The 23,762-nt window shown below is 43.8% G+C and overlaps 1 protein-coding gene across 1 annotated transcript in view; it reads left to right on the top strand.

Annotated features, from left to right (window-relative positions):
* Window positions 1–23,762, top strand: part of PSD3 (pleckstrin and Sec7 domain containing 3) — a 102,780-nt gene that overhangs the window by 26,560 nt on the left and 52,458 nt on the right. The window contains exons 5-9 of the mRNA XM_042822771.1: window positions 395–601; window positions 706–786; window positions 4,077–4,189; window positions 6,625–6,683; window positions 10,596–10,685. Of these exons, the coding sequence (XP_042678705.1) occupies window positions 395–601; window positions 706–786; window positions 4,077–4,189; window positions 6,625–6,683; window positions 10,596–10,685 (550 nt within the window). The remainder of the gene's footprint in view (window positions 1–394; window positions 602–705; window positions 787–4,076; window positions 4,190–6,624; window positions 6,684–10,595; window positions 10,686–23,762) is intronic.

The following is a 23,762-nucleotide window of genomic DNA, read 5'->3' as shown; positions in this document are numbered from 1 at the left end:
GCTTGCAGATGATTGGATTAAAAAATACTAGTTCAAGAAGTAAGTGAGAAGCCATTATTGTCGGTGCAGTTGTGGGTTGACTGTAGCAGATGGCCTTTCTGTTCAGTGAGCAGGTTTTGGACACGGCGTATTCAAAAGGTGAGTCTGAAGCACAGTGTGCTTCTAGGGTGGAAAACCCGTATTCAGGTCTCCATGTTTAACTGTTATACTCTAATGGCGATTAAATAAATGTCCCTGTTCTACACAACTCCTTCAATTAATTGGTACTTGCTCTATCACGTAATATCACTTTTGTACTATTAATTACCTTCTATTCTAAGAGGAATTAAATCCTTCTCAAAGCTGTGTGTTGTCGCCTTACTTTTTTTCTTCCCACATTTTTTGTATCTGATAGGGCTGCTGGACTACAGAATATGGTGTTAGACTCCAGTGCTGCCATGGGGAGCAATAAACTTCAGGAGAAAGATGCTGTTGGAGCCCTTGGCCATGATCTCAGCAATGGCAACAGCAGCAATTTGGAAGCAGCCAGGCACCTAGCTAAACGCCTCTACCATCTGGACAAATTCAAGCGCTCTGATGTGGCAAAGCATTTGGGTAAAAAGTACGTGCTGATGTGAGGACATATGTCCTGTTGTTCATGTTACTGATTTGGGGGAGTTCACTCTTGAATGACAAACTTTTCTTTTTTTCCTTCTTTGTTCAAAGCAATGAATTCAGCAAGCTTGTGGCCGAAGAATACCTTAAGTTTTTTGATTTCACAGGCATGACGCTGGACTTCTCACTCAGGTATATGCCTCTTTGCAAACCTGATGTTCTTGTTCTAATGACTGTGCTGTGTTCTCTGCTGTCCTGACTGAATAGTGGGAGTTTTAGATGGTAAAGAATGGAACTGACATATTCTGGGATGGAGCATTTCTCTCCTGTTTGGCTTGGCATGCCACCACTGTAGCACTGTTGGAGCAGTGGCATTTCCTGGAGAGGGCGATCTTTGGGTGGACCTGCGTAGATATGATCCTTGATCCTTTTCTCCTTGACAGGGAGAAAAATGACATATCAGTGAACAGGAGGACTGCCAGGTGGAGCTGAGGAACGAAGGTGTTGCTCATGCTGAGCTGCATTGTGCTCACTGACTTTTTCACTGATGCTTGCTCTGCTTGGGTGCAGAGTGCAAAGCAGGGGCCAGGATTTCATGTAGCTCAGCAGCCCCCTTGCTGTGTCCCTCTGAGGCACCTAAAAATATGCAGAATGGCAAAAGCCTCTGTACTGAAAATGCCTATGAGTGTTTGGTTGCTGCCAGAATGGGTGTTTGAAAACCCATCCTTCAAGTTTTGTTCCTTTTTACACCAGAATTAGGCCTCAGTTTGTTTTCAGGATTTTTTCTTAGGAGGCAGTGTACCAAATTTTTTGTAACAGTGGCCTATTGGCACAGTTGATGGATAGTTAAATGCAGACAGAAAAAGAAGAGGGATTTAAAGTGAGTTTCAATCATCTGACTTGGGTTACTCTAGAGGGTTATTATTTTTCACTAACTGTACAAACCCCAGAAGGCTGTGGGTTTTGTCAGTCCCCTTACAAATAATTTCCAGGAGGTCAGCTGCCAGCAGCTGCATCTGAGCCGTGCCTCCGTCTGCAGGGCGAAAAACAGCACTCAAGTCCTGCACACTAACGGCAGTGGGAACACACCTGCAGAAGGGGTTAACAGAGTGCTACAATTCTGCATGCTCCAAGGAGCTGAGCACCAGCCCCCTGCAGGGTGGAGGATGCTGGTTCCTTGTTCTGGGTGTTAGGTGCCCTGAGGCGTGATTCTAAATATACCCGTCTTTTAAATTGTGAAATCCAACACCTAATTATTTTGCAGCACATTTTTAGGCGGTCTCTTCTCCCTGTGGATCTCCGGTTAATATTAATAGTTGTGACCTTCTCTAAAATATGCTCTCTCTGGCATGATACTTAGATGCTCAAAGAACTTGAGCCAAACTGCAGAGGCTGTCAGGCACCGTTAGCGCATAGAACAGTCTGAAGTCAAAGGATCAGCGCGAACCCCAGTGGTATGCTACCCCACATATGCAGGAGTGAGAAGTAGCTGTGCCATTACTGCTGGCTTGCTGGTGAGCCGTGGTTTGTTAAAGCATGGTGATGTGTTGGCACACCACAGCCCATAGCTGCAGCCCTGACCCGCATTACCCCTAGACTGTGTGAAGCTGTTGTACGGTTTGGAACATGGTTGACGGACAGTCCAAGATATAATGACAGTCATTCATTGCCCAGCTCTGCTTCCACATGCATGTCACCTTGTGTCACTCATGCATCTTTCTTGTTTATTTAACAAGTGTTCCACCATTTGCCAATCCGAGGGGTCTTTCAGATGGGTAAATGTCCTGAAAACAAGGGGAGGCTTGTAGGTCTCTGTTGACAAGCATGAGCAGGGGCTATTGCTGGAGAGAGCCTGAGCTGGAAGAGCTGGGACAGCTAGTTGTCAAAAAGTTCCGTTAGGACAAGAAATAGGGTTGGATGAGAAATCCTGTAGAGACTCAATTGTATGTACTTGTGAATTTAGTAATTTGCAATACACTGCATGTGAAATGAAGTTATTACCAGGCAGATCACACTCTGTATGGGTGTGAGATCACTGCAAGTATGGTCTGTCTCTGACCTTACATCAAAGAAAAACAATTAATATTATTCTTCCAGGTCAGACAGACTTTCAGTGCTTCAGCAGCATATTCCTCACTTCTCAGATCTGGTGTTTCAGTCCTATGAAATATTTAAAATTTGTCTGTTAGGCACTCATTTTGTGTGCCTTCTTGCTTCAGACCCAAAAAGTCTGTGCTTTCAGGCTTTTCTTAGAAGCATCTTAACAAATGAGTGTAGGCTGATAGCACTGAGGTCATCTCTTGGCTGCAGATGTGGGGATTTGGGCAAATGCAGTAGTTAAAAGAGATGGCTCTGGGGAGCCATCCACAATGAGGCCTTCCAGTAGTTGAAGGGAGCATATAAACAGGAGGGAGAATGGCTGTTTATGAGGGTGTACAGTGATAGGACAAGGGGAATGGTTTTAAACTGAGTCAGGGGAGGTTTAGGTTAGATATTAGGAGGAAGTTTTTCACAGAGGGTGGTGACACACTGGAACAGGTTGCTCAAGGAGGCTGTGGATGCCCCATCCCTGGAGGCTTTCAAGACCAGGCTGGATGTGGCTGTGGGCAGCCTGGTCTGGTGGTTGGCGACCATGCCTGTGGCAGGGGGGTTGAAACTTGATGATCATTATAGTCCCTTTCAACCCAGGCCATTCTGTGATTCTATGATGCTTGATGAGATTTGGCTGCAAAAGGCTAGCTTTTCTAGCAGGAGCAATAGTGGAGTGGGAAGAGGCAGATGAAGAAGTCCCTTCTTTTTGCACAGGCTGTGCCCCTGTATGCATCTGCTCTCTGCCCAGGACTCAAAAGCAGTAGCAGGGCAGGTTTTGTTCTTTCTGCTACTGATGCACAACAGGAGAAATTTCTGTCCTCTTTCTCTCATTTTCTGCAGGGCACATGGCCACACTGCCCTTCTGCAAGGTGACTGTTGGGTCATGGCTGCTGTGTTACATGTCCCACCAGAGGGAGGATTTCACATTCTGTCCCAACTCCAAGTCCTTAGTGCATATGCCTCACTTCACTGCCTGGATTAGTTCCTCTGATTTTGATGGAAATAATGATGGCTGTAAAGTTAAAAGGTGCAGGCAAAAAGGGCAGAGAACATCCTGGATGTATGTTGTACATGACCTGTTCCAGTGTCTTACCTGAAGAAATGAAAAACACTGAAAACTAAGAAAAATTAGTTCAGTTATTAAATTTGCTTGTTAGCTGGTGTATTCCATGGTTAAGACCAGTGGTAGTTTAACTCCTAGTTCATGTACTGTGATGTTGGAATTAACTGTGCATGGGTTGATAGTCTTTTCCTTGACAGGCTTCTTGGAGCCAGCTGTTGGGCACATGCTTATGTATTTCTTAAGCTCTATAGCTATATATGCTTCCCCTGTCTGAGGGGGATAGAAGGATTTATGATTTTAATTTCTCCTTTTTATGCAATTCTTTTAGGAGTTTCTTTAGAGCCTTTTCCCTTATTGGAGAAACTCAGGAACGAGAGAGAGTTTTAGTCCACTTTTCCAGCAGATACTATCAGTGTAACCCAAACACCATTTCTTCTAAAGGTAACTTTGCTTTTTGTAAGAAGATGTTTGGTCTCCTTCTATCCTCCCCTTGTTTGTATGGTTGCATGTAGGGTGATGTATAACTGTTGTGCCATGCTTTAGAAATTGCCTGTTGTTAGCATGGAAACCCTTCATACTGTCCACATGTAATCACGTGTAAAGATCTGTAGGCATCCTCAGTGTAAATTCTTAGTTGCAGCCTCTTCAGATTTAAGTGCCTGCAGTTCTGTTTTTCGGTCTTACTGACTCTGAGTGTGTGTGGGTGCCTGCACTCTAGCTACAGTAAATGAGAATGCCACCTTATCTGGAAGTGATGCAGTTCACTTTTCATACACCAATCCATGCTTGTTTCTTCTCACACACTGATGCTGCACATGCCCATTCTTGCCAGTTACGTAGGTGAATTTTGGGTGCTGTAGACCCTGGCGAGTTTTCATCTTTACTAACATCAGTCAGAGTATTGCCTCCTTGCCAGTGTTTTCAGTCATTTTGGAAACTGATGAGAAAAATAAACAAGCAAGCACACAGATCGAACTCGAAGAAGTTGGCATTCAAAAGGAGGGCACACTGTCAGCTGGCGTGGCTCCTGCGTTCAGTCAGCCACACCAGCAGTGGAATGTGACTGTAATTCCAGTGCTGGCTGATCACACACTGAGAAAGCTGAGCAAGGAAGGAGGGTGAAAAAGAAATATGCACAGGCTGAACTGTGCCTCTGGTTCTCTAGTGTAACTAAGAAGAAGCTGCTGCATTTGGAAGTACTGTCTTGTTTACTTACCCCTTGTTTTGTGGTTAACCCTTGTTACAGTGAGATGGTATTTGCCATTTGCCCTCATTATATCTTTTTAGCTTCACTGGCTTGCCTGTCAGACAAGAGAATAGGTAGCAGTAAGGCGTGATCTGCTCTTGTGCTATCTCTATCCTCTTTCTTATGCCTTTCTTATTTTAAGTCAGGACAGGCAGTAAGTAAGAACAAGCATGTCATTTACAGATTAAAACAATGATTTGTGTTTTGATGTGGCTGCCTTACTCTAGTCCAAGTTGCAGAAAGTACATTTCCAGTTCAGAGCCTGAACAAGTGTCTGGATTAAAGTGAGTCCTGTAGACTTTGCATAGGGTTTTAATGTTGATGCTGAATTTCCACTGTCAGTAATCAAGTGGTGCACTGCAGAAATGTGGTGTTTGTTTCTTTCAGTGGAAAGCCAGGATTGCATTTGTTTTTCTCTTTTCTCCTTTTCCTTCTTAATCCTCTGGTTATATTTGCGATTTGGAATTGGGAATGCAAGCTGCTGTGGAGAAATGCAGAGACCTGAACAGAGGCACCACAGTCTCAGATTCTAGCTGCTTCAGACTTACTATTGTTAGTGATGATAGTAGTACTTCTTTCACTCTGTGCTTTGCTAGAATTCTGTCACATTGGTTGGGTAGTAGGCCCTGTACGAGCATGATAAGAAAACATAGTAGTTGTCTTGAGGGTTGTCTTTTTGTAAAGGCCTTAGGCCTGTGATCACACAGTCTTACTGACTTTTAAGATATGTGTATCCCCGTCCACCATTTCTCTTCTTTTACAACACGGGAATCTGTATGTGATTTGGCTACAAGAGATTTTAATTGCAGCTCACTACAGGATGTCTTTGCTTTGTAAGTGATCATTTTTCTCGCCTCTGTGAGAGAAGATGACATCTGGTGTTTATAAACAAGAGAACAGATAAGTTTTTTTCGTAGTGTAATAGATGTTTGGAAACTGAATTTAAGCATTTGGAGATTGAATTTAAAAGAAATGCGTGGAAAATGAGGAACATGAGAGTGGTGACTGCTTTTGAAAATGTTGATCCTTACTGACATTCCAAGCTGTACGGCAGTGACTCTGGGAGTGCAGTCAGGAATAGTGTGTCTTTTCTGGTGCCTTGTGGAGGACCTGTGATCAGGAGGTCATGCAAGACCTCCTTAGACATTGCTAGAGTACTCACTATCCAGCACGAAGTCTAGGCAGTGAAAATAAATGGCTGAAGTTATTCAGAATTCTCCACTGAACTGAGGAGGGGTCCAGAAGGAGAGAAAAACAATTACAATTGTTACGTTCTATCATACTGTACGGAAAAATAGCTGTTTTCTGTCTTCACTTTCTGTCCTAAACAGATAAAATAAAAAGGAATTAATTCAAGCTACGGTACTGATGTCAGCATGGTTTCCTGTCTAGTTTGCTTCATTTGTGGGTGCTGCAAGATAGTTTTGACATTCATTAAAAGGTGAAAGAAAGGTTGCTCTGTTTTGGCAACTGTGGAATGACCTCACTGTTTGTTTATTTATTTGTATTTCTTGATAAACAGATTACCATTAAAAAAAAAACAGATTCAATTAGACTGTGAGGCTTGGTTTCATCCATCCTTAAGGGTACAGTCTTGAGTTTGCATGTGACTGGTTATATCTCTCTGCAGATGGAATTCATTGTCTCACGTGTGCCCTGATGCTGCTAAACACTGATCTGCATGGCCACGTGAGTATGAACAGCTTCATATAGATTGTTCCTGACAACTCTGTGCCTGGAGGTAACAGTCTTCTGGCGACAGAATCCCCTTGCTGATGGGCTGATTCTAAAGTACTCTGAACATCTCTGTTGCAGACAGCAAACAATGAGGTGGTTGTTCTCCCTGAAACTGCTGTAGTACAGGGCAGAACTGTCCAGCATGCCCAGGAGTACACAGGTCTAGGCCTGGTGTTGCACCTGATTTTACCATTATGTGTGAAGAAACTCCTTGTCATTGAGCTCCTTCTTTTCTTGTCTCATCCCCATTCTTTCCTGATGATGGCAGGTGGTTCTGACTGGGGAACTGTTGTTGGGATTGATTTCTCCTTTACAGTATGTAAAAATACTTGGAAAAGTGTAAGAAGGAAGAGAAGTGAAGAGAAACTGGGAAAGTCACAAGGGGAAGGTGTTGGTTGTAGGCCTTATGCTGCAGAGGGAAGATCTGGTAGAACCAGAGTTCTGCTCAGCCAGGGTAATTATGAGTGTGCCTGGAGGCAAGAAAGTGAGGAGGGGTGTGGATACCCTGAGTTGAAGCCCCGCATTCCCCCAGCAAATGCCTCTCCCCAGTGGCTGCCTGGGGGAAGTAATTTTCTAGCTGAAATTTTCTTAGTCACACTGGAGCAAGGTGCCAGCAGCCCTAGGACATGTCTTTCAGCACTCATGGTGCTGAAATAGGCTGCTATGCATAGTATTCCTGTGGTGGGAGGTGTTCTCTGTCCTTACACAGCAGGGATGTGGGTTGGGCAGAAGGTGACAGAGGCTTGTCCATGGGGACAGGGGTAGCCTGGGCTACATGGTGGTGGGTCTGTCTGCAAGGGTTGCTCAGGCCCTGTGGGGCAGAGCTCTTTAGTGGGTGCAGGTAACAAAGCCAAGGCTTCTGTATGCTTCTCCAGGGATTTTGATGCCCGCTTCACATTGATTGAAGATCCCATTGATCTGAAGATAGTAGGAGCAGGAGAGGAAGGGGAGTTGTAGAGAATTTTGTCCCTGGAAGCTGGGCTTACCTTAGCTTAGAAGTGCGTGGGACAGTGAGTGGAATTTGGGGAGCATGCCTTGGTGTAATTCTCAACCTTCTCTGCTTCCCTTGATTACATTGCACTGCCTGCACAGGTATTCTGTTACACAGGGTAGCAAACAGCCTGGCACAACAGGAGGGAGGACTGAATATTGTGCCTGAGCTGGCAGTGTTGCGTATTGCTCTCTGTGATTCTTTAGTGGGCTTTTTTTAGCCCACTGGAGGGAGAGAGGTGCTCTGGCCCTTCATTGCTGCTGTTGATTTGCAGCTGAAACTGGGATGGTTGAGTGATATACAGTGTAATGTTGGAGACTGTATGGAGCTACATGTATGGAGCTCTAATGTTTGCCAGAATTCTGCATATGTGTTGCTTCTCTCTGTCCCTCTGGGATTTCCTTTAATTTTGGTATTCTTCTGTTTTTCATTTTTCTGCATAGCTGGTAAGTTAGGCATTTCTGACTTGGAATGCAGCTCCTTGCACAAATATACTAATTGCCTGTTTCCTAACAAAGACATAATGCTTCAACCTGACCTGCGCATGATTCTACAAGAGCAGAAAACAAATGAGTTTGAGCTTGTCTACACTGAGCTTTTTTTGTTGCTGACAATACTAAAAGTAACTGCAAATTCTTTTGTTTCATAGTGAGCTCGATTTCTTGTGAGGCCTCCAGTCTGTACCTTCCCTTAAGTCTTGTAGACAAACTCTTACTTTTTCCTTTATTTGCCCCTGCTTTACAACACTTCTTTCTCTTCGTAAATACAGCATTTTTGCTAGCTATGTCTTGGAGATGCATGCTCGCTTTTCTGCAGGCAGGCCATTATCCAGACTGTAAGAACATGTTAGAGAGGTAACTGTGTTCAGGGTAGCTCTAGACTTCCACACACATGTTTTGGAACCTGCATGGCACTGTGTGGAGACATTAGCTATGGTCCTGAAGCAAAACAGCCATTCTTTTGGAGTACTAATTATCTCAATAAGTAAACTGGACCATACTGCAGTTGGGCTTGGTCAGTGTGGAGAATTACAAACTGCTATGGAGGAAGCAAACAGAAACAGTCTGATATCTGTAACGGGGAAGAAAGAAGGTGTTTGCACGTTTATGAGAACAGCTCCAGCTTGCGCCCAAAAACTGGACTTATGAGCTGTATTCAGCAACCAGAGGGCCAGGGTTGTAGCCCTACTATGTTGTTAAGATCTTTAATGATGTGGGAAGCGCTGTGTGCCCCTCTGGAAGTAGGGGTATTCCTGCATGTCTGCTTTTTGCAGAACTATGTGGCCAAAGACTGTGGAATCTCCCTTTGCATTAGATAGGGTTGATAGTCAAGGTTTGGTGAATTCCCAGTTTTCTCTCGGCCTCTGTTATGGAATGGGAGTAGTTGAGCAGCCCAAGCAATCATGTAGCTGTAGCATTGAATAATCTATGTTACTGACTCATCCCTTTCTTGGCTTTTAACTTCTGTCTGCATAAAGCTCTTCCAGAGTAGGCTGTCAATATTTCACATTTTATTGGCAAGGCAGGGCAGAGGGCATAAAGTTGGAATGCTGCTTCCTCAGGGGAATAGTAAGCAGTCTGTTTTGCATGCAGAAACAAGGCAGGTACCTTGTAATGCACTTACATTAGTCAGAGGGAGCAAGTGCAGCAACACTGCTTACTGGGACACAGTACTGCAGGTGGAGGTTTGCAGATTGGTAGCCTGATAGAGGCTAACTCTCAGTTGACCTAGAAGATTATGGTTAGTTTTTATTCTGCAGCCAGGGCATACCCTGACCATGGAGTAGACTCACCACCTTGTCCTCTCTGGCATCTGTAGAAATACTGTGGTCATCAGAGAATCCTGATTTCCCATTGTTCCTGTCGTGTTTCTTCTTATGCTTTCTTTTTGATATTACCATTTCTGTCTGCTCACAAGGCTTCCCACATGCAAGTTTGGGGTTTCTAGCACACGGGGCACTAGGGAGACCTAGCACAGGCACTTTCTCTGATGGCTGACTGAGACTGAGATTCAGGAGCAATTTAAGGCAGCCTCAAGCCTCCACGTGAGGTGATTTTGGACCAGCAGGCATTTGCTGAAAGACTGTGGCTCAGCTGGATAATTTCAGACAATGAATGAAGTAGAAAAAGAAAAAAGTATTACCTGGAAATGTCAGAGAATCATAGAACATTCTGAGCTGAAAGAGACCACGGATCACTGAGTCCACACCCGGCTCCGTACAGTGCTGCCCAGGATTCAAATCCTATGTCTGAGAAGTTGTCCAAACACTTATTTGATTTTTGGCAGCTGCGGCCTTGGCTACTGCCCTGGCAGCCTGTTGGTTGCCCACTGCCCTCTGGTGAAGAACCTTTCCTAACACATCCCTGATCCTCCACTGACAGCAGCTCCACCTCAAGTTAATCTCAGCGCTGTGACTCAGAAAGTGGGTGCTTCTGTGTATCTAACTGTTGCAAGGCAGTTGCTACTGGACGATTGGAAAGCTAAGAGAAAGGTCTGGAAGGAGCCTCAGTTTTTTGTTTCTTTGTGCCTCGCAACAGATTCAAGTAAATATTTTCTCTCAGAGACTGATAGAATCTTTGGAAACATGGGGTGGAAGGCACAATGCATATACCAGTGAGCTTTAGCACCACCCTGTTCATTACTCTACAGTACTTAGCTTTTTTCTATTCAGATGGGCCCAAATGCACTTTGCTGTTTCCAATTAAGTTCACAAAGAGATGCCTCTAAGTAATGTTGGCAATGACTTCTTAGTAACATCTGCCTTGGGCTTGATTTAAAGCTGGGAGATGTGATTTGTCTGAGATGTTGCATGTTTATGTCATTTTAGGAAGTAGCATGGCTGTAGTGCTTTGTTTCTCTGTCATCTTTTCCAGAACATTGGGAAAAAGATGACCTGCCAAGAATTCATTGCTAACCTCCAGGGGATGAACGATGGTAAAGACTTCCAAAAAGAACTGTTGAAGGTAAGAAATGAACTGCAGAACGTGGGTCTCAGTATCAGTGAGACAGCTCACACCCTGCTTGTGTTTTCTGAATTGTAAAACAGACTGTATTTCTTCTCCTAAACTATATGCAGTATATACAGTGTATATTCTATTGTTTTCCTTCTGCCTTTACTTGAAGGTGACTGAGACTACATGCAGCATGAGCAGTCAAGACCTATCTTCAGTGGGGCTAGCTTCAGAGCCATATGTCTTAAAAGCTCAAGTGGCCATGCAGTCTCAGATTGCTGTCTCTTGATTCAATCAGAGAGAAGCAGCCAGTTGGTTCTGACTATTGAATACATAAGGACTAATCCTGAATTGTGTATCTGGAAGGCGAATGGTTTTTCATCAAAGGTGCTTTGGGGTTTTCACGTCAGAGCAGATGTAATTTCAGATTACAATGTGCTGTCTGGTACAGACTGCTTTGCTTCAGATTTTATTCATTAAGTTTATGCCAGTAGTTAAATCTGAAGAACTGGGAAAGAGGCTGAAAAAGGTGGATCTTGTTTCATTGTCGGTAATAATGAGAATGTTTCATTTCTCTTTTTGTGTGATTGTTGGCATGAAACAGCAGTCTGTTTGAATGAGGAGAGGAGTGCATACACCAGAGTTCATAATTTTTTTTTGTAATGGAAATAATAATGAGAGGTTGCTGCATCTGAGGTCTGACCCAAAGCCTATTGAGGTAAATCAAAAGAACTGCTGCCTCTTCTGTGGGCTTTGTAAGGCCTATTGTGAAGTGCAGATGAACCTGCGTAACTGTAAGTGGCAGTCTTTGTTTTCTGGTAATTGGTAGTTTCTCGTTTCTCCAGCTTTCTGGGGAGGACAAGACCAAGTGCCAGGTCCTGCACTTTGGCCACAACAACCCCAGGCAGCACTGCAGGCTTGGGATAGAGTGGAAGACTGTGTGGAAAAAAAGAACCAGGGGGCATTGGTTGGTACTTGACTGAACACGAGCCAGTAGTGTGCCCAGGTGGCCAAGAATGCCAATGGCTTCCTGCCTTGTATCAAAAGTAGTGCAGCCAGCAGGAGCATGGAGGTGATCATCCCCCTGTAATCATTACTGGGGGGGCTGAACCTCGAGTACTGTATTCAGTTTTGGGCTCCTCACTAAGAGACACACATTGAGGCCTTCATATGTGTTCAGAGAAGGACAACAAAGCTGTGAGGGGTCTGGAGCTCAAGTCTTATGAGGAGTGGCTGAGGGAGCTGGGATTGTTCAGTCTGGAGAAGAGGAGGCTATGGGGAGACTTTATTGCTCTCTCAACTGCCTGAAGGGAGGTTGTGGTGAGGTCGGGGTGGGCCTCTTTTCCTGCACGGCTGGCGATAGCACTAGAAGGGAATGGCCTCACGTTGTGCCAGGGAAGGTTCAGGATGGATATCAGGAAAAATTTCTTCTCAGAAAGAGTCGTCAGGTGCTGAAATGGGCTGTCCAGGGAGATGGCTTAGTCACCATCCGTGGAAGTGTTCAAGAACTGTGTGGGTGTACACTGAGGGACAAGGTATAGAGGGGAAATATTGGTGGTAGGTGTATGGGTATCTTGAAGGTCTTTTCCAACCTTGGCAATTTTGTGTTTCTGTGATTCATTGTAAGGAACTGGGAATGTAAACTCAAACCCCTTGTTATTAGTTTTCACATCTTTATTTTTAAGATCTGAACGCAATGCTCATCTGTCAGTAGCATCGCTTGATTTTTTTTCATGGAAGTTCATTTCTTACCCTGTCATAGAGAGATGTGTTAAGATTAATTTTCAAGCTAATTGCAGCCCTTATTGAATAAGAAGGTCTCCAGGCTGTGTTTAAATAACCTTCAGAGTGTACTGAGGAGAGATTTCCACGGGTTCTTACCTGCTGTTTATTTTTCTGCTGACAGAAGTACACAGTTGAGGCTGAATCTTGGTGTTTATTATTGACCTTCAGACTAATGCTGAGACTGACTGGCTCTTTGCCAGCCCACTGAGAGCAAGAGAATGGGACTCAAGATGTACTGGAGGCAGTAGGATGGAAGAAATCTGGTGCCAGCATCCTGCTTCATTTGAGATGTTCTGCCTTTCTCTGCATGCTGCCCTAATGCTTTCGGGACAGATGTGGCACCCAGCTGTGGTTTGTCATCTCACTTGTCTGAAGATACTCTAGATGTTCTGCCCCTTGTTCTATTAATGTACTGGTGAGGAGAAGCGGAGTGCATGGCAGTGAACATGCATTTCAATTGCTACATTACTGTGTCCACAGCAGCTACCCTGACACAAGTTGTGTGATTACAAAGATTTAGCTGAAATTAAATTTGCATTAGCGTCAATAAATTAAATTCACAGAACCCTGCTTCAGCACAGTGCTGAAGCGCTTTTGGCTTGCTGGTGCGTTAGCAGGACGGCTAATGACAAGCAACTGAGGCTGCTGGCCGATTCCCTGCAGCTCTTCAAGGTTTCTGTGAGAGAAGGACCATTTCCACAGGGTGGCAGTGTGCCCCTGCGAGAGCGAGATACTGACACCCACGATGTGGTTGGGAAGTAATTGTGCTTTTCTGCCTCTGGTCCTCCTGCATTCCCCTCGTGGCTCTGAGATGAGCGTTTCATCACTGTACAAAGTCTGCAGCTTTGCATAGCCAAGCCCCAAAGCAAAGCTGAGCAGTGTTGGAATTGCAAGAACAGGGGAGAGGTCTTAACAAGTGACTTACAAGTGGTATTCATCCAGGACTTGGAAGTGCACTGCAGCTTTTGTGGTGGATCTGAAACACAAAGTCAGTCAGGGCTGCAAATCGTGCTTGATATCCAGAACACTCAGGGCTTGTAGGCGGAAGTCAGGTCAGTTGCTACAATTTCCCTTAGTTCCACTGAGCACAAAGTGTAGCCTTGGGTGCTTGTTTTGTCAGAATGGGAAAAAAGGCTTTCAGTGGGCATGTATGAACATGTGAGGAAATTCAATTCTTCTTTATACATGATCAGCCTCAGAAAACTTTGGATGTGAGATCTGATTGCACTTTTCTCCCTGCTATTCCCATGAAGGACCCTATCTTTGTTTTATTTTTTATTTTTTATTTTTTCCCAACAACAAGGCCACTGTGGTAAACATCATTAGGCATTGTTGTTCAGACCATAATTCTCAGTGTCATTGACAGTGCTTTGGGAATGGGGATTTTCTTCTGGCTAGCAGGCAAATGAGAAATGCTAATATGGTTTCACTCACTGTGTGTTTTTTTGTCTGTTCATTAACAGTGAAAATGGTTTCACTTTTGTACACCCATCTGCACAATGGCTCATCTCTTTTTCCTTTTTTCTCCCTCCCTCTGTTGGAGCTGAGGTTGCCTTTAGAGCTAGGACCCATAATGGCAAGTATGCCAAACCTCTGATTAACAGTGTGTTTCTCCCTATGAGATCTGCTTGCAGTATTCATATATTCAGTGCTTTGCCAGGCAGACAGATAAATGCACCTTCCATTTTATTCCATTTTAGTTCTGGTTTGACCATCTGTCACACGTCCCATTAATCTGCCATCAGCTGCTAGTAAAGGCCAGAAGTAGAGACAGTAGCCTGATTTTCATTACGTGCTGTCAGTGCATGTAGACCTGAGTGTTGTAGTTTATACTTATTGCAGAGTTCCTGTATACCTTCAAAGTGGAAGCAACTCCTTGTAAATAAGAAGCAGCATCCCAAGCTGTGATTCACTGAATCACAGGACTATCTTTGTGCGGCTGACCGGTGTTAAAGGTGAATCAAGCCTTTTAAATCCAGGCAGATTAAGGTTATTGAAATGAAATTTTTCAAAGTCAAGAAAACCTTTTGTAACTCCTGTTCTTTGGCTCTGAGCTCTCACACTCCAAGCATACAAATAATTTTATTTTATATCAAGCTGGGTAAGGTGATCCTGAATTACTGGCAGTGTTTTCTTTTCAGCTTTGATCTGTAGCAAAGGTCACTGTGCCATTGTGAGTCTAAGTCTTGGAAGGAGGCTTGTGAGTACAAAGAATTGTGACTACCCTTGTTCTGGCTGGTGCTGCAGTACTCTGGTATGGGTGGGCTCAGTGCTTACCCCTAAGGTAGACTGTGAATGGCTTTCTTAGCAGCATTTACACATGGAGACAAGTGACAGATTTTACCAAGACCAAGAAACGTAGAGAGACTCAGCCACAGCATTGATCTCTTCAGAGCAGGTGTACCTGAAACCCCAGGTTAGCTACTGCAAATGCCACTGTAGAAGGTGAAAAGGCAGGAGAGATTCTGCACCTCTATTAGTGAGAGTGAGCTGAACACATCAGAAATAGTTACAACAACAACTGCATCCAATATGTTAGCCAGAGGGAATCCATTACCAGATCATTGTTCATTTATTCCTGCAGAAAGGCAGGCCATGGTTAGTATCCAGCAACTTTGAAGGGAAATGAAGTCACTCTAGGGGAATACCGGGAACCTCAGGAATCTCGTGCCTACGCTGCAAGATTAGCTTACTGCAGCCTAATTCCTCCTTGTGCTCACACCAGCTTTAACCTGATATAGTCATACCATCACCACTGATTGTACTGTTATGTAACTATTGTCTTCCTTCACTTTGTGAGAGTGGCTAATGAAGACAAAATAGTCTAATTTTGGCCATGCTTCATTTCCCACAGGCAGTGTGGCCCTACCTAATGCTGTGCTGGTAAAATGGTGGCCACTGTGTCTTCCTCTTTCTTCTTGTTCCATAAGGGAAGCAGTAACAAAGAACTTTCTTATGTGAAGAAAAGTGACCCAATCCTACAGAATGTGCCAAGAGCCATCTCTGAAGAAATGGATCCCTGCATTTGTTAGGCAGTACTTCGATTGTGTGATGCTTTCCATCATAGGAAAAATACTTGATTGTTAGGCCATGTGCTGAGATCCCACCTGCCTGTGTTGTTCCGCATGTGTCCAAATTCCTTGGCATCTGTAGTGTCTAAGATAACTTGTTTGTGGAGAATCATGGGAGTTCGTTGTGTCACAATTGCATGGGTTGTGCTGGAAGGAGCTACTAGGAGTCTACCTTCATTTCTGTACATCTGCAACACCCCTGCTGCTCCTGACTCTGGTGACTCTGTTGTGCCCCAGGAGGAACACTGAACACAAGCTGTACCTGTCCATGTGTCTTCTGGTGGAGGTGGTGGCTCTTATCCAAGGTATCAGGCAGATCACCAAGCTGAAGGGGCTGGGATGCTTGACAGGGACTTGGCTAGAGCCCAGTAGGGACTGCTGATGGAGATAAGGCTCCAGTCCTGCATAAAATATCTGCTTTTTCTCAAAGGCTATGTTTTTGGCTGGGCTTTATCTCCCAGAGAAGCGCTGTAATCAAGTGACCAAATTAAGTGGGAGTCACTGGTGCTGAACTCTTCTGAAGAACCAATCTCCCTTAATTTCCTAAATGATATTAATTCTTGATTAGGATTCTTGGGATATGCAATTTCCTATAGAAGCTGCAAGGTAGAGTTTATCTCATTTTACTGTCAGTTCCCTGCGCTTTAATTAAGGCATACTTTTTTTTTTTTTTTTTTTTGCCAGTCTTTGTCTCCTATCTCTCCTCCTCTCTTTCCCTGTTTAAAAATCACCCAAGGCAAACACTCAATTAAAAGACAATTGTAGGCATCTTGCTTGATCCTTTCCCATCATTTCAGGTGTTTTGTGATGAAGAATAAGCATCAGTAAGCTAACTTTTTGTTCCCATATTGTTTACTCAGAAGAAATCACACTAATCAGGCTGCTGTGTACACTCCTAATTGTTCATCTGCAGTCTCTACAGTTCCATTTTATGGCCAAAGCTCTTCAGCAAGGAATTTCCACCTTCCTGCTATTGCTGAATGGAAAAGAGAGCCTGATAAATTCACAAGAAGAGAGTTTGTAACAGCATGCCAGAAGGGACGATGTTTATTGCTGGAGCACTGTGCAGCTGTGGGCAAGGCATGGGAGGGGAGAGGAGAAAATGTCTGTCCTAGAAGAGCCAGAATTCTGCTTGGAAGGAATCAGGACTTACCTCCTTGGTTCCTATCCAGAATGAAGTTTTTCCTTTTTAAAATGTTTCTGCTGGGATAATGTTTCTGGGTCAGCTATTTCTTATGTTTGAAATGAAAGATCGGTTACTGAAGGCCTCTTTCAGCTGCTAGGAGACAACTGAGTCTAATCCAGTGGCATAAAAGTCAGAGAACGCAGGATAAAACCATTAATCCTTGTCTTTAACAGTTGTCTGTGAAAACCTACTTTGCTTTCCATCACCAAGAGCCACAGTAACAGTGACTGAAGGGAACACCTGGATTGCTTTTGCTTTCCTCCATCCTCAGTCAGGACTTTCCTGCAGCGATTAGCTTTGATTGCTTTGGCATGTAATACTAGGTGTTGTAGCTTATCCTCTGTAGGATAGTAACCAGCTCAAGCATGTCTGTGCAGAACTGTCAGTTAAGCCAGGTTGTGGTGATGTGCACACTGCTTTAGGTTCTGCTAGTAACATAGATTCTGACACTCCTTTGCCCAAGGCGACATGCACATCAATTTAATTTTGTGTTCCTGGAATTTGGTTCAATTCATATAAAATTAAAAGCCCCAAAACTATATGCGTCTCCCAAACAAGCTCAGGTATTATGTCTAAGAAAGCAATGAAAGATAAAAAGAAGTCTAATGCTCTCCACTGACTTTCTGCCTCTGAGCAGGGAAGGTAAAACTTTCAAAAGGCCTTAAAGTGTAAAATTTTGTAATGATGAGGCAGGAATGATGATTTTTCTGTGTGGTCTGGAGGTGGTCTGAGGCACTGCTTATCCTGGTAGGAAGTGGGCATTTAGAGATGGGTCTGTTTCTGCTTCCATGGCCTGCATTTCTCTGAGTTATTTTTCCTGTCCAGCCTTTTATCTCTGTGCTTTTAGAGTGTTATTCAGAAGATTTCTCCTAGCCCACCAGCCTTCTATGTCAGCAAGAAGTGAAATCCAAGCAGTTGTCCAGGAGTTTTCTGCTAGGACTAGCTGCAATTACATGGCTCAATACCAGGCTCCTAAGAATGCTGGGGAGGGAGAGGGAGGGATTTTCATCTGTGGATGCAAAGTCTCAATAGTATCTTGTACAAGTTGATCAGGCGAGTGAATCATTTCATGTTTAGCTTTTCCATCTTGTTGGGTAGCCAAGGATGTCAGTTCTTCTCTAGTTTAACCAAAATGCTTTGCAGCTCCCAAGCACAGATGTTTCTGTGTGGACCTTCCCGTTTCTTCTGCTGTCACTATGAAGGATACAGGATGGTAGTCTTCAGCAGTGCTGTGCTGTGCCACCTTAAAGAAGGAATTTTAGGCTCTTTTTGAGCTGGGAAATCTCTAATACAATGTCACACATACAGTTTGGTCCCTATGACATATTACTCCCACCTCCATGTAGGTAGAAAACAAATTCTGAAAAACATTCTTTGATCTTCCACCCACTGATCTGCTTGAAATTTTAGTTCTGTACAGCAATTCAAGCAGATGGATGAGTAATTTTAACATTTTTTTAAAAAAAAAAAAAAAAAAAAAAAAAAAGGAGAAAACATTACTTCCAACAGTTTGGGGAATTATTGCCATAAATCTTTGGTATTCCTACCTTCTGTTAGTCATCACACTTTTGCAATGACATGGGATTTCTCTGTGACCTAGATACACTGTTTCCTTTCAGGCAAATGTACTATGTTGCCACTTGACTTTCTGTATGTGTTTATATATATATATGTTTACAATATTTATTTCATTTTATTAATATTAAATATTTAATATTAATATTAAATGGATATTAAATGGAACATCTAGTTTCCTACTGAGATCTTACGTCTTTGATTGACAACATATTTCTAAGATTTTGGTAAAAATGCAAGGCAAATCCAAGGCACCTGTTTTCTGCCCTGATTGTCTTTGGCAGGCATTGTGAGGGCTGTGATGGTTCCCGTGGCTGAGGCAAGCCAGACATGCCTTCATAGGTGTATGCATTGGTGGAGGACAGGGATGCTGGAGGCTATGCCTATTTATCCTCTGTGGGCTGTTCCTGCCACAGGGAAAGGCATGCAGTGTAGGCAACACCCATGTGAAACTTCCGTGGCTCTCAAAGTGGCCTGGATTTTTATTTTTATTTTTTGTGTGTGTGTGTGTTTGTGTTTGCTGTGTGAATCACAGGGAGGCATTGAAGAAGGGCTGTTTTTTAATGCAGTCCCCAGGGGAGTGCTGAGTGGTGAGGGGTTTAAGTTGTTGACTGTAGTGTGCTCTCTGCGGCTATAGAGGCAGCAGTTGTTTGTGGCTGACAGTTGGCTTTGCAAGGGTGTTCAGTTTGCCTTACTGGGGCCATTTGGGAATGTTTTTTTGTGGGAGGATGGGAGGGATTTCTAGATTTCCTTGCTCTCTCCTGTAGCTATATTTGGCAGCTTTAACTTAAGGAGTTTGGTGGTCTCTGTGAGTTGATACTTATAATATGGCTCCATTCATTTCTGCCAGCTGTATTCACAGTACATCCTAGTTTCCAAAAGAATGATGCAGGAAGATAAATTTTTTTCCTCTTAAGACTATGCTGCTTGGCCAAGGAACTCAGTGAGACCCCAGTCTGCAACACTGAGCTGTTTTGTGATATACTGTGAAGAATCTAAAGATGGATAACTGCATTCCTTTGCTTGTAATGCTAATCACTGTAAAGAGGGCATGGTTTCTTTGAATTTCTGTTACTGTAAAAGAGCTTTTTCCATCAAACTTGTGCTCTTCCATCATTCTCAGCGAAACAGTACATCTTAGGAATAATTTATTTTGGCTCAAGGTATAGCATGAATTCTGGAGAAACAGAGGTACTAGAATTGATTGATTATTCCACCAGCCAACATGGTTTCACTCAGGCTGCTTTTAGTGACTTAGTGATGTAAAAAGCCAGTAGTAAACCTTAGCATCTGTGACTGCAAGTCAGCCTGTCACAGATGTGCTTTTAGCCTGCTAAAGTAAAACATACAATCTTAAGTTACCCTTGTGGGCACATAGGAACACTGCTTGTATTTTTATGGTACTATGACTTTATGTGCTTTGTTTCATGGTTGAGGTGGTCTCAAAGTACATACCAGTGCAGTTACAATAGCTTAGTTGACAGGGGATAGCCTCAGGCTGTAGTAATTTGACCAGTTTCTATTGTAAGGATTACTTTCCATACTGTATGAGAAATCAGTCATCTCCAGGGATTCCTTCAGACTATGTCACACAAGTACTACAGTATGACCTGCAAAAGACTCTTTCTTGAGGACATCAACAAGTGTTTTTTGCTAGTGAATCTGCTGACAGTGAGGTAAAACCAAGCATCTCTATAAATGTTGGGTAATAATCTCCTGCAGATAATGGAAAATATAACTATCTTATGGAGGAAACTAGGAGGATAATTTTGAAAATTTCAGTTGATATCTATTGTTCTCTCACCATACCTAAAACTTGTTACCATTAGGTTTCCGTGTTGACCTTGTTGCTTATGCATGTAAAAACAAAATTGTCGCTCTACTATTTCTGCTATTAACAGGGATGGCAGTTGGAGACATTAAGATTTAATCTCAGTTGTCAGCTCCCCTTGGTTATCAGACCTCAGAAATCATTATTTTAATATACTGTAATGTCAGTTAAGTAGTGTCACTGTTGATCAGTTGTTGAGCTTTAGTTCTGTAGCCATCATGTATGAGTAGTTCATCCAGTAAAATTAACTTTACCCTTCACATCTGTTTTTGGGGAGAAGAGCAAAACAGGCATGAAGAAAGAAGAAAAGCAATCTTCTTATGAAACAAGATTTAATGTTTATTTAGCAAACAAGAGTATATAAAAGCAGTATTAAATACTGCTGCTTTCCTGTGCTGCACAAATATGTGATTACTGACTCTTGAGTGTGTATTTTAGGTAATTGATGTGTGTATGTGTATTGTTAGCTTTTGTTGATGGTGTTGTCACTGGGTTCAACTTCATTTGCTTTAGCCCAAAGTTTCAATTCACCTTTAAGCTTATGGTTTGCATGTTAGAGATGCTGGTAGAAGGTACCCATGAATAGGGTCACTGTCCTTAAGGTCATCCATGTGATGTCACCATGCTGTTCTTGCTCAATGCCAAACGAGCATCTCTATTCTGCTCCTTGGCTACCAACTCTTTGCTGATCTCTGATCAAAGAGAAGAGCATGGCTTCTTGCCTCAACTGGAAATTCCATTGGGTGCAGACAGCTTTTATTTTTTTTTTTCTGGTATTGCACAGACATACCAGTCCCTCCTTAAAGAAATTACTTTTATCCACCTTTACATTAGCAACCTACTTCTTTTCTCCCTCAGAAATCTCTGTTGTTTAGTTACAGATGCAAATCAATCCTGCTTGATATTTCTATAGTGCTGGGAACTCTAGTGTTCAAGAGTGATCTTTCCGTAGAGAAAAAGCAATTACTGTGTACACAGGTCTACTCGCTCAGTCAAGACTATATGACTGTATTAAAATTTACAGATGAAAATTAGGGACGCTGATAAAAACCTAGGTTAAAGGTACTTGTGGTTTCAAAAGCATTGTCTCAAGGAGCTCTCTGTGTTTGAGAGTATTAGCCTACAAGTGTTTTCCATGCTCTGTCTTGAGGTGAGAGGAAAAAAATATGAACATGAGGCAACCTGTCACCCTTGATATTTTGGATTGCTTCTTGTTTACCGCTGAACCAGACCTGGTCTCCTGTAAATTCAGGTTCCTATCCTGCCTTAGGTTCTGCTGACCTTAGCTTGGAGAATGCTAGATAGTGAACTACCGCTTAGGTGCTGTTGATGCTGGCAAGGGAAGAGAATTGTTTCGGTGATTCAGTCTAGCTTGTGTTTAATAATGAAATTGCTCTGTAAGTTGCACACTGGCCTAGGTCTGCATGCGGTACCTAAGGAATATAATTATTTCAGATGCATTGAAGGTGCTTGGGGAGGTGGCCTTATAAATCTGAGAGCAAGATTATTCTCCCTGGGCGGGGGGCTGGTAGGTTAGGGAGTGATGTGTGGCCATTTATGTAGCACCTGTCGGGACCTGCTGCTTAGCTCTTCTGGAGCTGTTTGATTGGAGCGTATTTCCACTAAGAAGATTTTCTTGAAAAGCTTTTGCACTAGCAGTGGATAATATCAGTTGGGTTAAGTAGCATAAAATGCTTTCTGGGAAGTGGTGCAAGTAGCTTTGAGCATGAAGTTGATTGTTGTCAGAGTAGAAGAGTCTTCTGTTACCTTCCTTGCAAGGTCAGTTTGTGTAGAATGGCTGGAGTTCATCTGCAGCGTGGTGCTTATGTTTGAGATGGGGATGGCCCTTCTAGACCAGACTGTCATGGACATTCATTTTGCTCTTTCACTAGATGGGAGAAGTCAATAGTCAAGCAGGATAAAGGCTGGACCTGTGGAGAATCAGAAATTTCTCAGGGAGTTTTTGTTCTGATGTTTTCATTCCTTGTTCCCTGCTTCAGTGAGCACTGCCCTTCAGCATTGCCCACAGCAATCATGGCCTGCAGTCAGCATCTGTGTTTATAGCATCTCTGGTGTAACATGATCAAAGGGTGACTGCTGGTGCATGCTGGGGAGAGAGTGGTGTCTTCTGCAAGCAAAAACACATCTATGAACGTAATGCGGCTGTCTAGTCATTTGTCCTCTCAGGCCTGATTGCAAGAGGGTGGGAGAGTGTAACTATGTAAAACACCCACTCAGTTCATCTGCTTCTTATTTAGTCCTGGGTGCTGCAGCACAGATGGAGGCTAAGCAAGCTCTTGGCTTGATTCTACTGAGTCTGAGTGGGATTTGAGCATGAGACAAGGCCAGAGGCCATCCACCTAGCTGGCAAATGTGGTTCAGTGTGAGGTGTTTGTGCCAGGGCAGTGGCCTCTTGTCCTTTGCCGCAGTCACCACTGGCATGTAAGCGTGCCACATGGTGAATGTAAGGCCTGGCTTCTTGGGGCATGCTGCTGGTTCACTGGGGAGAGGACAGAATGAGGGATAACTCTATGGGCTTCTCCAAAGAACCTGAGCATGTGGTGGTAGGTGCATTATGATGGGACAACAGGCTCTGGGATCCTCCAGACCTGTGACCCTGTTGCTGGCCTGGCTTTGCCTGTCATGGGCCAGGTTGCCAAAGTCAGTGTTAGCCAGGGTGAGGACCTCATGCTGTCCTGCACCCTGGTTTCTTGTGCTGCTTTTTCAACAATCTGCTTTCCCTTCTAGAGTTCAGGACAATGTCCCATTTGACTGCCCCTGCCTTGGCATTTGTAGGAGCTTCTCCACCTGTCCCAGCATGTGTCCATCAGCTGCTGCGACCGCATGCTGAGCATAGTAGAGTTAGTTCTCTCTTACTGTAGCATGTTGCCATGGCAATGTTCAGTCTGCTGCGCTCTGGGTCTCCAGGAGCCAGAAATGATGGTGCTTTTGCAACATAGAGGTAAACATCTCCCTTTTCCCTTATATACGCATCCACCCTGGTGACAGCACTGGCTACAATTGATGCCGGCCTCCCTTTATCCCATGCCTGGGAGAGCACAGCTCTAGGTGCTGGCAGCATGTCTGACCCACTGAGAGGTTCAAGCAGTTCCAGCTGCACACAAGGATGCTGGCAATTGCCCCACAGCCACGGAGCCTTGTGGGTTTCCTGCTGGGGAGGAGCAAGGTGAAGCTGGAGGATATGCTTTTCTAGTAGAATGATGTGATCATAGATACCAATAATGTCGGAGTGAGAGCTGGACCTACAGCTGCCTGCTCTCAGACCTGCTGCAGATCTCCATGGAGAAAGCATCTCCTTTCCCCAAGCCCCTGCTGGAGTGACAGGTCCTGGCCAAGAATTAAGAATACCTTGGGTTGCTGAACAAATTCACTGAGGATGGATGTAATGGGGGCATCTCCATGAGGCTTGTATGTGTCCCAGACTTCATCATGATGCTGTGGGCTTTCACTTGTTCCTCCAGTGCTTTGAGAACCCATCAGTATTTTAACACCCAGAAGCCTGTAGCTGGCAGGTGATTAAACACTCTTTTTGCAGTGTCCTTTGTTATTTCAGACAGTAATGAGCATGGCAGGCTGTTGCAGGCAGGGAAGTGCGGCTGTGTGAACTGAAAATGAATCTC

Source organism: Centrocercus urophasianus, unplaced genomic scaffold (genome assembly GCF_019232065.1).
Source record: "Centrocercus urophasianus isolate 14NV4802_14NV808 unplaced genomic scaffold, USGS_Curo_1.0 seq_21, whole genome shotgun sequence".
Taxonomy (NCBI): domain Eukaryota; kingdom Metazoa; phylum Chordata; class Aves; order Galliformes; family Phasianidae; genus Centrocercus; species Centrocercus urophasianus.
This window is presented reverse-complemented; position numbering and strand designations above follow the sequence as displayed.